This window comes from Nansenia antarctica, assembly GCF_963989245.1.
Source record: "Nansenia antarctica genome assembly, chromosome: 5".
Taxonomy (NCBI): domain Eukaryota; kingdom Metazoa; phylum Chordata; class Actinopteri; order Argentiniformes; family Microstomatidae; genus Nansenia; species Nansenia antarctica.
Genome location: NC_137690.1, coordinates 21,226,630 through 21,239,946, shown reverse-complemented (window position 1 = coordinate 21,239,946; position 13,317 = coordinate 21,226,630). Strand labels below are relative to the sequence as shown.

The 13,317-nt window shown below is 48.7% G+C and overlaps 1 protein-coding gene across 1 annotated transcript; it reads right to left on the bottom strand.

Moving 5' to 3' along the window:
- Positions 1–742: 742 nt before the first annotated feature.
- On the bottom strand, positions 743–7,793 carry dusp12 (dual specificity phosphatase 12; the record flags this gene model as incomplete). The annotated part of the gene is made up of 6 exons (XM_080530842.1): positions 743–952; positions 1,704–1,887; positions 2,808–2,925; positions 6,540–6,670; positions 6,940–7,083; positions 7,522–7,793. The coding sequence occupies 6 exons, from the start codon at positions 7,791–7,793 to the stop codon at positions 761–763; spliced, it is 1,041 nt and encodes a 346-aa protein (XP_080386968.1). The 3' UTR covers positions 743–760.
- Between the last annotated feature and the right edge of the window lie 5,524 nt (positions 7,794–13,317).

The following is a 13,317-nucleotide window of genomic DNA, read 5'->3' as shown; positions in this document are numbered from 1 at the left end:
ATATAGATATTTACTTATTTATTTTATATATATACACATAGATATTTATTTATATATTTTATATATATATACATAGATATTTACATATATAATTTATATATATATATACATAGATATTTACATATATATATACATAGATATTTACATATATTTTTTGTATATACTGTATATATAGAGAGATATTTACATACAGTATATATTTTATATACTGTATATATACATAGATATTTACATATATATACATAGATATTTACATATATATTTTATATATATATATTTACATACTATATATTTTTTATATATATACATAGATATTTACATAGATATTTTATATATATACATAGATATTTACATATATATTATATATATACATAGATATTTACATATATATTTTATATATATATATATACATAGATATGTACATATATATTTTATATATACATAGATATTTACATATACATTTTATATATATATATATATATATATATATATATACATAGATATTTTATATATATATATATATACATAGATATTTACATATATATTTTATATATACATAGATATTTACATATACATTATATATACATATATATTTACATATATATTTTATATATATATATATATTATGTGTACATAATTCACTTTTTGTTGTTTAAATCATACAACATTCTCCTGCAGCAGGCAGACAGGTAACACAGGAGACGTGCTGAGATGTGTTCATTGATAACTGTTTATTGGAGACGTTGTCATGGAGACGTTGTCATTGAGACATTGCCGTGGAGACGTTGTCATGGAGACGTTGCCGTGGGGCCGTTGTCATGGAGACGTGTTTGATCTCGTCTGTTTTGTTCTTGTGGATCTGGAAGGCGGGCGTCACCCAGCGGCCGCAGGAACACCGGACCCCCGCCCAGCTGAACGACCCCAGTTTAGCCTGGCACTGAGGACACAGCAGCTGTGGGGGGGCGAGGGGGGAGGGGAGGGGGGGAGAGAGGGAGGGGGGAGGGGGTGAAGGGAGGGGGGAGGGGGGGAGAGAGGGGGGGGGGAGGGGGGGAGAGAGGGAGGGGGGGGGGGAGGGGGGGGGAGGGGGGGAGAGAGGGAGGGGGAGGGGGGGAGAGAGAGTCAACCATCTGTCATGTCTGAGGCCTCGGCGACGAAACACAGTTTGTATCTCCGGCCACACGGAGCCGTGTGTTCAGCTACACTGGGCCTGCTGGTAGGCCCAGAACACGCGTGTTCAGCTACACTGGGCCTGCTGGTTCATAGTAGTAATGTCAACTCCCCATCTCTCCACTTCCATGATGTCTGCATCCAGGATATGCATGTGTACCTTATTCATCTGTGTACATCCAGGATATGCATGTGTACCTTTTTTGATGTGAACACTTGTTATTTGCCGCTTTCATAATTAGATTTAGCCTCCAGCAGAAGTCAGCACTGAATGTGACCAGGAACAGTATTAGTAACAGGAACAGTATTAGTAACAGGAACAGTATTAGTAACAGGAACAGTATTAGTAACAGGAACAGTATTAGTAACAGGAACAGCATTAGTAACAGGAACAGTATTAGTAAACCACAGTACATGTGTGGGCGTCCGCGTCATCGTTATCGAAAAAACACACCCAACCTCCGACCACACGCCTCTAAAATCTCCCAGAGTTATCATATATAAACCCCCTCCCAGATTCACGTTGCCACGGTTACCTGTCCCTCCGTCACCCCTAGCAACGCCTCCTCCATCCACTGGACGGGCTCTGTGAAGTAGGAGGTGCACGGGGAGCGTTGGGGGTCGCCGGTCGCTAGGCCACCAAGCTTCTTATGGCCGAACGAGGTGGGGCCGTTGCCATGGGGATGGCTGAGCAGGCTGGAGCCACGGAACAACTTCCTCCTGGGGAAGACAGAGGACGTTACACCAGGAAACAACTTCCTCCTGGGGAAGACAGAGGACGTTACACCAGGAAACAACCTCCTCCTGGGGAAGACAGAGGAGGTTACACCAAGAAACAACTTCCTCCTGGGGAAGACAGAGGAGGTTACACCAAGAAACAACTTCCTCCTGGGGAAGACAGAGGAGGTTACACCAGGAAACAACTTCCTCCTGGGGAAGACAGAGGACGTTACACCAGGAAACAACTTCCTCCTGGGGAAGACAGAGGGCGTTACGCCAGGAAACAACCTCCTCCTGGGGAAGACAGAGGAGGTTACACCAGGAAACAACCTCCTCCTGGGGAAGACAGAGGAGGTTACACCAGGAAACAACTTCCTCCTGGGGAAGACAGAGGGCGTTACACCAGGAAACAACCTCCTCCTGGGGAAGACAGAGGAGGTTACACCAGGAAACAACCTCCTCCTGGGGAAGACAGAGGGCGTTACACCAAGAAACAACCTCCTCCTGGGGAAGACAGAGGGCGTTACACCAGGAAACAACTTCCTCCTGGGGAAGACAGAGGGCGTTACACCAGGAAACAACTTCCTCCTGGGGAAGACAGAGGGCGTTACACCAGGAAACAACCTCCTCCTGGGGAAGACAGAGGGCGTTACACCAGGAAACAACTTCCTCCTGGGGAAGACAGAGGGCGTTACACCAGGAAACAACTTCCTCCTGGGGAAGACAGAAGAGGTTACACCAGGAAACAACCTCCTCCTGGGGAAGACAGAAGAGGTTACACCAGGAAACAACCTCCTCCTTCTCTCACTTAATGTTGAAGCTTCTTTTATCTTGTTAGTCAAGCCAGTCAAGTCATGTAACTCCAGTCCCTCATCTCTCCCTCCCATCCCTCCCTCCCTCCCCCCCCCTCCTCCTCTCACCTGCACTTCCTGCAGCGGTAGACCACCTCAGAGCAGGGGGCGGGGCCAGTGTTGTGGGCGGGGCCAGTGTTGTGGGCGGGGTCAGCAGCAAACACCTCCTTGGGGATATTCTGCAGCTCTGCAGCAGAGACAGAACAGTTACACACACAAACACACACACACACACACACACACATTTACATTTACATTTTTGGCATTTAGCAGACGCCTTATTCCAAAGCGACTTACAATCAATACATTTGAATACTAAGCATGTGAATCAGCAATCCACCATTCGTTGCAGGAAGAGTAATCTAGCTCGGGCCCGGGGCCACTGATAGAAGAAAAAAACCTTCTCCCTATCGCCTTCTACTAAAACTTTTTTTTTTTTCTGGAGAAACTGAGAAACAGTACAAGGGGGGCAATAGAAGTTCTTAGGGACACAGTAGAGGGGGAAGCGGGTGTCTTTAGGAGACGTAGTGGTGAGGGTAAGAAGATGTCTCAGGAGGAGCAGTTAAGATGTAACCTGAAGAGATGGGTCTTCAGTCTACGACGGAAGATGGGTAGTGACTCAGCCGTTCTGACGGCCGTGGGGAGCTCATTCCACCAGCGGGGAGCCAGTGTTGTGAAGAGACGTGATCGGGCAGCCCGACTGCTGTGTAGAGGAGGTGGGGCCAGTCGGCCAGCCGAGGTGGAGGAGCGGAGTGAGCGGGCAGGGGTTTGGGGGGTTACCATTTCCTTCAGGTAGGCAGGGGCTGTCCCTTTAGCTGCCTGGTATGCAAGCACCAGGGTCTTGAATCTGATGCGAGCTGCTATCGGGAGCCAGTGCAGGGTGCGAAGGAGAGGGGTGACATGCGAGTATTTGGGGAGGTTGAATACCAGCCGGGCAGCAGCATTCTGGATGAGCTGCAGAGGTCTAATGGCTGAAGCGGGGAGCCCAGCCAGGAGTACATTGCAGTAATCCAGGCGGGAGATGACCAGTGCCTGGGTCAAGAGTTGCGCTGCCTCTCTGGTGAGGAATGGTCGTATCCTTCTGATGTTGTAGAGGAAGAATCTGCAGGAGCGAGCCGTTGCTGCAATGTTCTCCGCACAGGATAGTCGGTTATCCAGGATCACTCCAAGGTTCTTGGCTGTCAGGGAGGGGGTTACAGTAGAGTTCTCCACTGTGATGGAGAAGTCTTGGAGAGGGCAGGCTTTCCCGGGGATGAAGAGGAGCTCGGTCTTGTTAAGATTGAGCTTGAGATGGTGGTCAGCCATCCAAGTTGAAATGTCAGCGAGACATGCTGAGATACGGGTTGCCACGTGTACATCAGACGGGGGGAAGGACAGGAAGAGTTGAGTGTCGTCTGCGTAGCTGTGGTAGGAGAGCCCATGTGAAGAGATTACCGAGCCAAGAGACTTGGTGTAGAGGGAGAAAAGTAGGGGCCCTAGGACAGAACCCTGGGGTACTCCAGTGGAAAGGGTTCGTGGGGAAGACAGCGATTCTCTCCAGGTCACCTGGTAGGAGCGGCCCGCCAGGTAGGAAGAAAACCAGGAGTGTGCGGTGCCAGAGATGCCCAGGTCTGAGAGGATGGAGAGAAGGATCTGGTGATTGACTGTGTCGATCTGTGTCACACACACACACACACACACACATACACATACACAGACAGACAGACAGACACACAGTTGGCGTAGTTACACACACACACATTTTAATCATTTATTTATGTCCACATAGAAACAAGTATACAGGGACACAAATAATGAAGGCACAGATGGGATGCATTCACAAACAGACATGGACAATGTCTTTCACATACAACAGGACAAGACTCACGGGTACAAGTAACACCGTCTCCGCCATATATGGCGGCTGCCAATAATCGCAGAGACAGAGCAATACTTGCTGAGCCTTTTTGCTTCTCCCTTGGACATTCCCAGTAGACGTAGTCCTCTGACAACCAATCTGTGCACATGTCCAAGACTGCCAAATATAAAGACTAATAGCGTACACCTATAGCCTAGCTCTGAGATGGTATCTACAAGCTGCTGGTATTTCATGACCTTAGTCATGAAGGCTTCCTCTAGGCTTATATCAAAGGTGCATGCTACCTCTAATACAGACACCTCTCTGGACTCTTCATTAACAACAACAACATCTGGTGTGTTAGCAGACAACTGTGAAAAGTGACATTGGTCATTACAGAAATTGAACATAGATGCATTGACACAAGCATGTGTATACATTTTCACTGTAACTGGGAAGTGGAGTGATATGTCCTTTACTATAAGGCTCACAATTCTGTCATGACGTGCTATATACATTCCTTTGTAAACATAACAGCCATTCAAGATGTGTGATAGTGTTTCTGTAACCTGTTCTGTGGTGTGGTGCAAGTAATGAGGAACCTGAGTGCAAGGAAACCAAATAGAGAGGTTGAGTCTGGTAGGAAGGACTTGTAATCTGGCCTTGGTTGTGAATATGACAATGTCCTCATCGAGCGCAGTGTTTTTTAGAAAAGAATGAGAAACAGAGTGATCAGCTGTGGGAAGACATGCCAGTTTTCCCTGGAGTTTCAGACCAGTCCAGTGTTGTTGTTGTTGATGTTGATGAAGGTCCATGAGAGTCCGTCTGGCCCCTCTAGATGTTAGCTGGTGGCTCTGTCCAGCAAAGGAGGCTGTTGCCCTGACCTGTGTGAGAGGGTCAGATATACAGTTCTCTGAGACCCGAACAGTCTCAGAGTCAGACCGCACCCACTCCAGGGACACCCCGGCTCGGACACAGAGGTCATTCAGGTCTGGCCAATCAGACCAAACTCCAAAACCAGCGGAATGAGTGTCCAATTTTCCGCTGGGTTTCCTCTGGGTTTCCACACACACACACACACACACACACACACACACACACACATACACATACACATACACATACACATACACATACACATACACATACACATACACATACACATACACATACACATACACATACACATACACAGACAGACAGACAGACAGACAGACAGTTGGCGTAGTCGGCAGACAGTCTGGTGAGGGTGTGGTGTCTACCTGTGTGGTTGGCAGACAGACAGACAGACAGACAGAGTCCCCTGACAGTGACTGGTCAGGTGTGATGCCCAGGTACGTGACATTAGCTCTGGGTACAATTTCATTCCCCCACACGTTACCTGTATCTTATCTACCTTCTGAAGCCTACCCTTGGTAGCAAACAGAATGGACTCAGTTTTTCCCAGATGCAGTGAGAGTTTGTTGTCTATGAGCTCACTTACATTTTCAAGCTCTTTGCTAAGAGTAGCTTCAATTTGGAGGACATCCTTCCCAGACACTATTAATGTAGAATCATCGGCATACAATTCACTGCAGCTGGCAGGTCATTCACATAAACAAGGAATAAAAGTGGACCCAAAATGAAGCCTTGTGGCACCCCACATGTTATACCCCTTGGTTCAGACACCTGTGTGGTTGGCAGACAGACAGACAGGTGAGGGTGTACCTGTGTGGTTGGCAGACAGACAGACAAACAGTCTGGTCAGGGTGTGGTGTGTGTACCTGTGTGGTTGGCGTAGTCGGCAGACAGACAGACAGACAGGTGAGGGTGTACCTGTGTGGTTGGCAGACAGACTGACGGACAGACAGACAGACAGGTGAGGGTGTACCTGTGTGGCTGGCAGACAGACAGACAGACAGTCTGGTCAGGGTGTGTACCTGTGTGGCTGGCAGACAGACAGACAGTCTGGTCAGGGTGTGTACCTGTGTGGCTGGCAGACAGACAGACAGACAGTCTGGTCAGGGTGTGAAGGCGGTACTCGGGGCTGCTGACGTCCAGCTGACAGCCCATGGCCTCGTACACACGCAGCTGCTCCCTGAAGCCCTCGTTCACGCTGGTTACCGTGGAGACAGGACACACGCACGCGCACACACGCACGCACACGCACACGCACACGCACACACACACACACACACACGGCACTGTTACCATGGAGATACGATACCCACCGCATAGCACCGTTACTGTGACAACACAGGAGCTACAGACAGCGATATGTAACCATGACAACGCGTGAGATACGCACGAACCTGTCACCATGGAAACATGACACACACAACACCGTAACCAACCCAGGTTATTACCATGGTGACGAGGACGTACCTGACGTCGGGTTTGATCTTCTGCAGGAGGGAGTAGGCGTGGTCCAGCCCCCCAGGCCCCGCCCCCTCCCCTGGCCCCGCCCCCCGGGCCTGCTGCATCAGGAACGCTGTTACCACGGCAGCACTGCGACTCTGACCTGCATGACTACACACACACACACACACACACACACACACACACACACACACACACACAGTTACAGACAACAGACCCACACACACTTCCTCTCCCCAACTATCACATGACACCAATCAGGACCGCCCACCAGACTAGCTCCACCCCAAACATAGCTCCACCCACCACACTAGCTCCACCCCAAACATAGCTCCACCCACCACACTAGCTCCACCCCAAACATAGCCCCACCCCAAACCTAGCTCCACCCCCAAACCTAGCCCCACCCACCACACTAGCTCCACCCCAAACATAGCTCCACCCACCACACTAGCTCCACCCCAAACATAGCTCCACCCACCACACTAGCTCCACCCACCACACTAGCCCCACCCCCAAACCTAGCTCTCCCACCAGACTAGCTCCACCTACCACACTAGCCCCACCCCCAAACATAGCTCCACCCACCAGTGAACCAGGACCGCCCCTGGCCCCGCCCCCGCCCCCGCCCCCAGGGCGTGGTGGATGAAGGCCAGACAGGCGTCCAGGTGGCTGAGCAGGTCGGAGGCGGGGTCGTCCGTCATCCTGACGAACTTCCTGTTGAACTCTGACCCCTCAGGCAGGGCGGCCTCCTCCGCGTCCACCGTCAGGATGTGAGTGACACCTGCAGCAGCCAATCCCTGGAGGTCCCTCAGGTCGGACACGCCCCCGATATAGACACCCGGGGCAGCCTGGATCATTATGAGCAGAGGGAGGGGGGGGGGGGGGCTGTAGGGTGAGGGGGGGGCTGTAGGGTGAGGGGGGGGGCTGTAGGGTGAGGGGGTGGCTGTAGGATGAGGGGGGGGCTGTTAGATGAGGGGGGGGGCTGTAGGATGAGGAGGGGGGCTGTTAGATGAGGGGAGGGGCTGTAGGATGAGGAGGGGGGCTGTAAGATGAGCTGTAGGATGAGGGGGGGGGCTGTAGGATGAGGGGGGGCTGTAGGATGAGGGGGGGGGGCTGTAGGATGAGGGGGGGGGCTGTAGGACGAGGGGGGGGCTGTAGGATGAGGCTGTAGGATGAGGGGGGGGCTGTAGGATGAGGGGGGGGCTGTAGGATGAGGGGGGGGGCTGTAGGATGAGGGGGGGGCTGTAGGATGAGGCTGTAGGATGAGGGGGGGGCTGTAGGATGAGGGGGGGGCTGTAGGATGAAGGGGGGGCTGTAGGATGAGGGGGGGGGGCTGTAGGACGAGGGGGGGGCTGTAGGATGAGGGGGGGGCTGTAGGATGAGGGGGGGGGGCTGTAGGATGAGGGGGGGGCTGTAGGATGAGGGGGGGGCTGTAGGATGAGGGGGGGGCTGTAGGATGAGGGGGGGGCTGTAGGATGAGGGGGGGCCTGTGGAGAGGGTCACAACAGCATTAAGTTTCTGGGGGTTCACCAACGACCTCATCTGGGGTGAACACACCTCTCATCCCAGGGCCTCAGATCCTCGGGGCTTCTAACCAGAACCTTCTACAGAGAACCTGACAGGCTGCATCACTGCCTGGTACAGAACTGAGCTGCCCTAAACCACAGAACACTACAGAGGGTAGTACAGACAGAGGGTAGTACAGACAGAGGGTAGTACAGACAGAGGGTAGTACAGTACAGAGGGTAGTACAGTACAGAGGGTAGTACAGACAGAGGGTAGTACAGACAGAGGGTAGTACAGACAGAGGGTAGTATCTGGTAGTGATGGCGAGATGAAGCCGACGCTTCGGAGCGTGTGTCGAGTAACAGAGGAAGATTTTTGTGAAGCGCGTAACGAGGCGTGTGTTGATGACGTATGTGGTAAGAGCGAAGCTTCGCCTTCCGGCCGTAGCACGTGACCGATTCGGGAAGTGGCTCGGATTTGGCTCCTCCTCCTCCTCCTCGTCATCACAACCCCCCATATCAGAAGCTTCGCAGCCTGTGACTCAAGGTAATGTATACTGGATACATTCTAATTGTCTTATTGTATATATTCACTGACACTGACAGCCTGTTTGTCTGTTTTAGGTAACAAACTGTGGCGTCGTTTAGACACCACAGTCCTGCAGGCGAGGACCCAAAATGTAACTGCAGACGCAACAGTGGAGGTCCATACCGACCTGGCTGAACCAAACATCGAAAGGATGCAGAACCCCCTACAGTATTGGGAAGAACACAAACATGTGTATCCTAATTTGTATAAACTTGCCGTTAATTATCTATGTACCCCAGCTTCATCTGTGCCCTGTGAAAGGATATTTTCAAAAGCAGGTGAAATCGTCTCAAAAAAAAGAAACCGCCTGAAGCCCAGCACTGTGGGGAAATTGTTATTTTTAAATAAAAATGAATAAAATGTTGTTGTTCCTAGTAACACAAGCACATTTATTCAATTCAAAGCTTCACACACCAAATCCACGGTGTCATTATCACTCTGCCTGCTATACATTTATTGTCCACTTGATGGCGCAGTAGAGCAAATGAAGCAACATGAAGCTTCGGTCCATGTGTGACGCAATTTGATGGAAAGCTTCAACAGTTCAAGAAGCTTTATCTCGCCATCACTAGTATCTGGGGCTAGTATTCTAACTCGGACACTGCTGGTTCAAACAGACAACATGATGAAGCTTTATCTCACCTGGGAACGAGCAGAATGGGTCTAAAGAGATCAGAAGTCACCCAAACCCAAGACTGGAACGTGTGAGCAGCAGCCACTATGTTTGGTCCGCCTGTGATCTCCATCCGACCAGCAACAAAACTGCGTTCATATCATTCCGGCGAGAAATGCGGGTAGTGTCCGCTCCATAGATATCCATACTTATATATTAATGTGTCCTACATGCTCCATAGATATCCATACTTATATATTAATAATATATATTAGTATCCTACATGCTCCATACGTATATTATCTATAAGTCCACTGAGTTGTGTTATAAATGTCCTTTCTGTATCATATGATGTATGTCATGTATGTATGTATGTATGTATGTCATGTATGTATGTATTTCATGTATTGTATGTATGTATGTCATGTATGTATGTATGTCATGTATGTATGTATTTCATGTATGTATGTCATGTATGTATGTATGTATGTATTTCATGTATTGTATGTATGTATTTATGTCATGTATGTATGTATGTATGTATGTCATGTATGTATGTATGTATGTATGTATGTATGTCATGTATGTATGTATTTCATGTATTGTATGTATTTATGTCATGTATGTATGTATGTATTGTATGTATGTCATGTATGTATGTATGTCATGTATGTATGTATTTCATGTATTGTATGTATGTATTTATGTCATGTATGTATGTCATGTATGTATGTATGTATGTATGTTATACAGGCTGTATGATTCCAATATTTTTTTATAGTCAAAATCGCCAAATGTGCGCAGCTCTGCTGCAAATACAGAAAGATGAGAGGTGTAGCCCCACCTAACCCTAACGAGAGGGTTAGGGTCACAGTGAGCCCAGGGTCAGGGTTGAAGGGGTGTATTGAGACCTCAAAGTTAACGAGCTCTCGCAAAAAAACTTCCAGCAGCTGCCAAAATGGAAAGCGTTTCATCTAACCTGAGAAATGTCTTATTGGACTTTCAATTAAAACAGGGAGTGATAAACCGTGGATGGCCTGGGTCTGGTCTGTGTGTGAGGAAACATGTGTTTAAGCACAGCATGTGTGTGTGTGTGTGTGTGTGTGTGTGTGTGTGTGTGTGTGTGTGTGTGTGTGTGTGTGTGCAAGACATGAGGTCAGACAGTCTCCCCACAACCTCCCACTGAATGACATGACCTCTCCTCTCCTCCTCCTTTCTCTCCTCCTCCTCTCCTCTCTTCTCTCTCCTCCTCCTCTCCTCTCTCTCCTCCTCCTCTCCTCTCATTTCCTCCTCTCCTCCCCCCTCCTCTCCTCTCTTCCCCTCTCTCCTCTCCTCTCCCCCCCTCTCCTCCTCCTCTCCTCTCCTTTCCTCCCCTCCCCCCCTCTCCTCTCTCCTCCCCCCCCCTCTCCTCTCCTCCTCTCTCTCCCCCCCCCTCCTGTGCAGTGTAAACCACACCATGTTGAGGAGTGTCTCCTGCGTTAACGAGCCTGACCCTAACCCTGTGTGTGTGCGGTGTGTGTGTGTGCGGTGTGTGACTGTGTGTGTGCGGTGTGTGACTGTGTGTGTGTGTGTGTGCGGTGTGTGACTGTGTGTGTGTGTGACTGTGTGTGTGTGTGTGTGTGTGGTGTGACTGTGTGTGTGTGGGGGGGGTGTGACTGTGTGTGTGTTAATAACTCTGCCAGTTAATTAAGCATTTGTTTTGTTCATCATGAATGAAGTCAGAACATCTGGTCCTCCTCCAGAGCTCTCATTCTCACACACACACACACACACACACATTTTAAATGCTTTATTTATGTCCACATACAAAGTACAATTCTAAAGGACATAAATACTAACAGTGCATTTTGACATCCTGGAAACAATTTGTTACAATAATGCTGAGCCAACAACCAGTTCTGCCACACACAGGATGTTATTCGCACAAGACCAGTGGGTTGATCAATACTATAAGACAGACAGTATCCCGCTCATGGGTACACGAAGCACCGCCTTCTCCATATTGAGCGGCAACCAATAACAGCGGATATTGAGCAATATTTTGCTAACTGTTTGGCCCTTCTCTTAGGAAGACCAACCATATGAAGGCCTCTAACAACAGACTTATGAACATGGCCCAGGCTGCCAAATATACAAACTAAAAGTTGACATCTGTAGCCCAGTTGTGATATGGCCTGCTCCAGCTGTTGGTATTTTAAGATTTTGGTTAAAAAGGCTTCCTATAGGCTATGGTCAAAGGTGCAGCCAACTTCTAAAATAAGCACCTCTCTGTGGTTTTCGTTGACAATTACAATATCAGGGGTGTTTGCTGAAATATTGGAGAACACTCCTAATGACTCTTCGTCGCTACACAAACGGAACATGTGGGGCTTTACAGTGGAGTGCTTGTACAGCGTTGCGGCAGGTCTGAATATGGAAAAGACACCCTCTGAAATCAGATCCACAATTCGATCATGCCTACATATGTAGAGCCCTTTATACGCATGACAACCATTTAAGATGTGGGGCATGGTTTCAGTTATCTGCTGGTGACTGTGATGTATGCAGTGTGGGCTATGACTGTCAGGAAGCCAGATGGAAGGTTTAGCTTCGTTGGTAAAACCTGCAGCCTAGCTTTTAAAGTGAAGGTGACAATACACTCGTCAAGAGTTACGCTTTTGAACACTGCGTGAGAGACAGAGTGATCAGCAGCAGGGAGACATGCCAGCTTCCCTTGCAATTTCAGTTCAGTCCAATGCTGTCGTTGTCTTTGTCGTAGCGCCATCATAAGGTGTCCCCGGGTATTGACTGGTGGGAGAAGATGATCTGTCCCACAGATGTTAATGGTTGCCCTCACTGAGATGCTGGGGTCAGTGATGATCTCCTCAGAGACAGCCACCGCCACTGAGTTTGACCCCACCCACTCCAGGGCCACGTTGTTCCAGCCGCAGAGATCGTTGAGGTCAGGCCAGTCAGACCACACTCCGAATCCAGGGGAGTGAGTGTCCAACTTTCCACTGGCTTTCCTCTTAAATCCCAGGAAACTAGACTCTGATGGACGCGCCATGGGGACCTTGCATCTCCGTAAGTCCAAGAACAGTGAGGCTCTAGCCATCTCCCTCACACACTGGTCGTCACTGTTCAGCATGTTCAGGAGATGGCTGAGTCTGGTGGCAAAATAAGTCCACTCAAAGTTAGGAACTCCGAGTCCGCCCTCCTGTTTGCTGTGGAATATGATGTCACGTGTGGTATGAGTGTTCAGTCCAGTCCATTTTCTAAACAAAAGTACGGTCTTATCGTTCATTTCACGTAGAGACTTGCGTGGAATGTGTACATTAGAAAACAGATGCTGAACCTTGACCAGAGCTATTTGTCTGACTGCTTCTAGTTTCATGATGAGTGGCACACACACACACACACACACACACACATAAAAATGACTTTGCACTACATGTGACAGCAGCTGGTTGGTGTTGGCAACCAATCATGTTGGTTGCCAACATGTTCACTTTTATTCTGAAAAATGTAAATAAATGTCAATGTTGTTGTTTACATGCACACCATATTCTAATTTAGGTCAATATTCATGTTATTGTAATATTCTGTAAAGGTGTTTATATGCGCTGTAGCAATTGGTATATTCTGTGTTCATGTTAACTGACATATTCCCGTGGTTCGGCAAGAAAATCAGATGA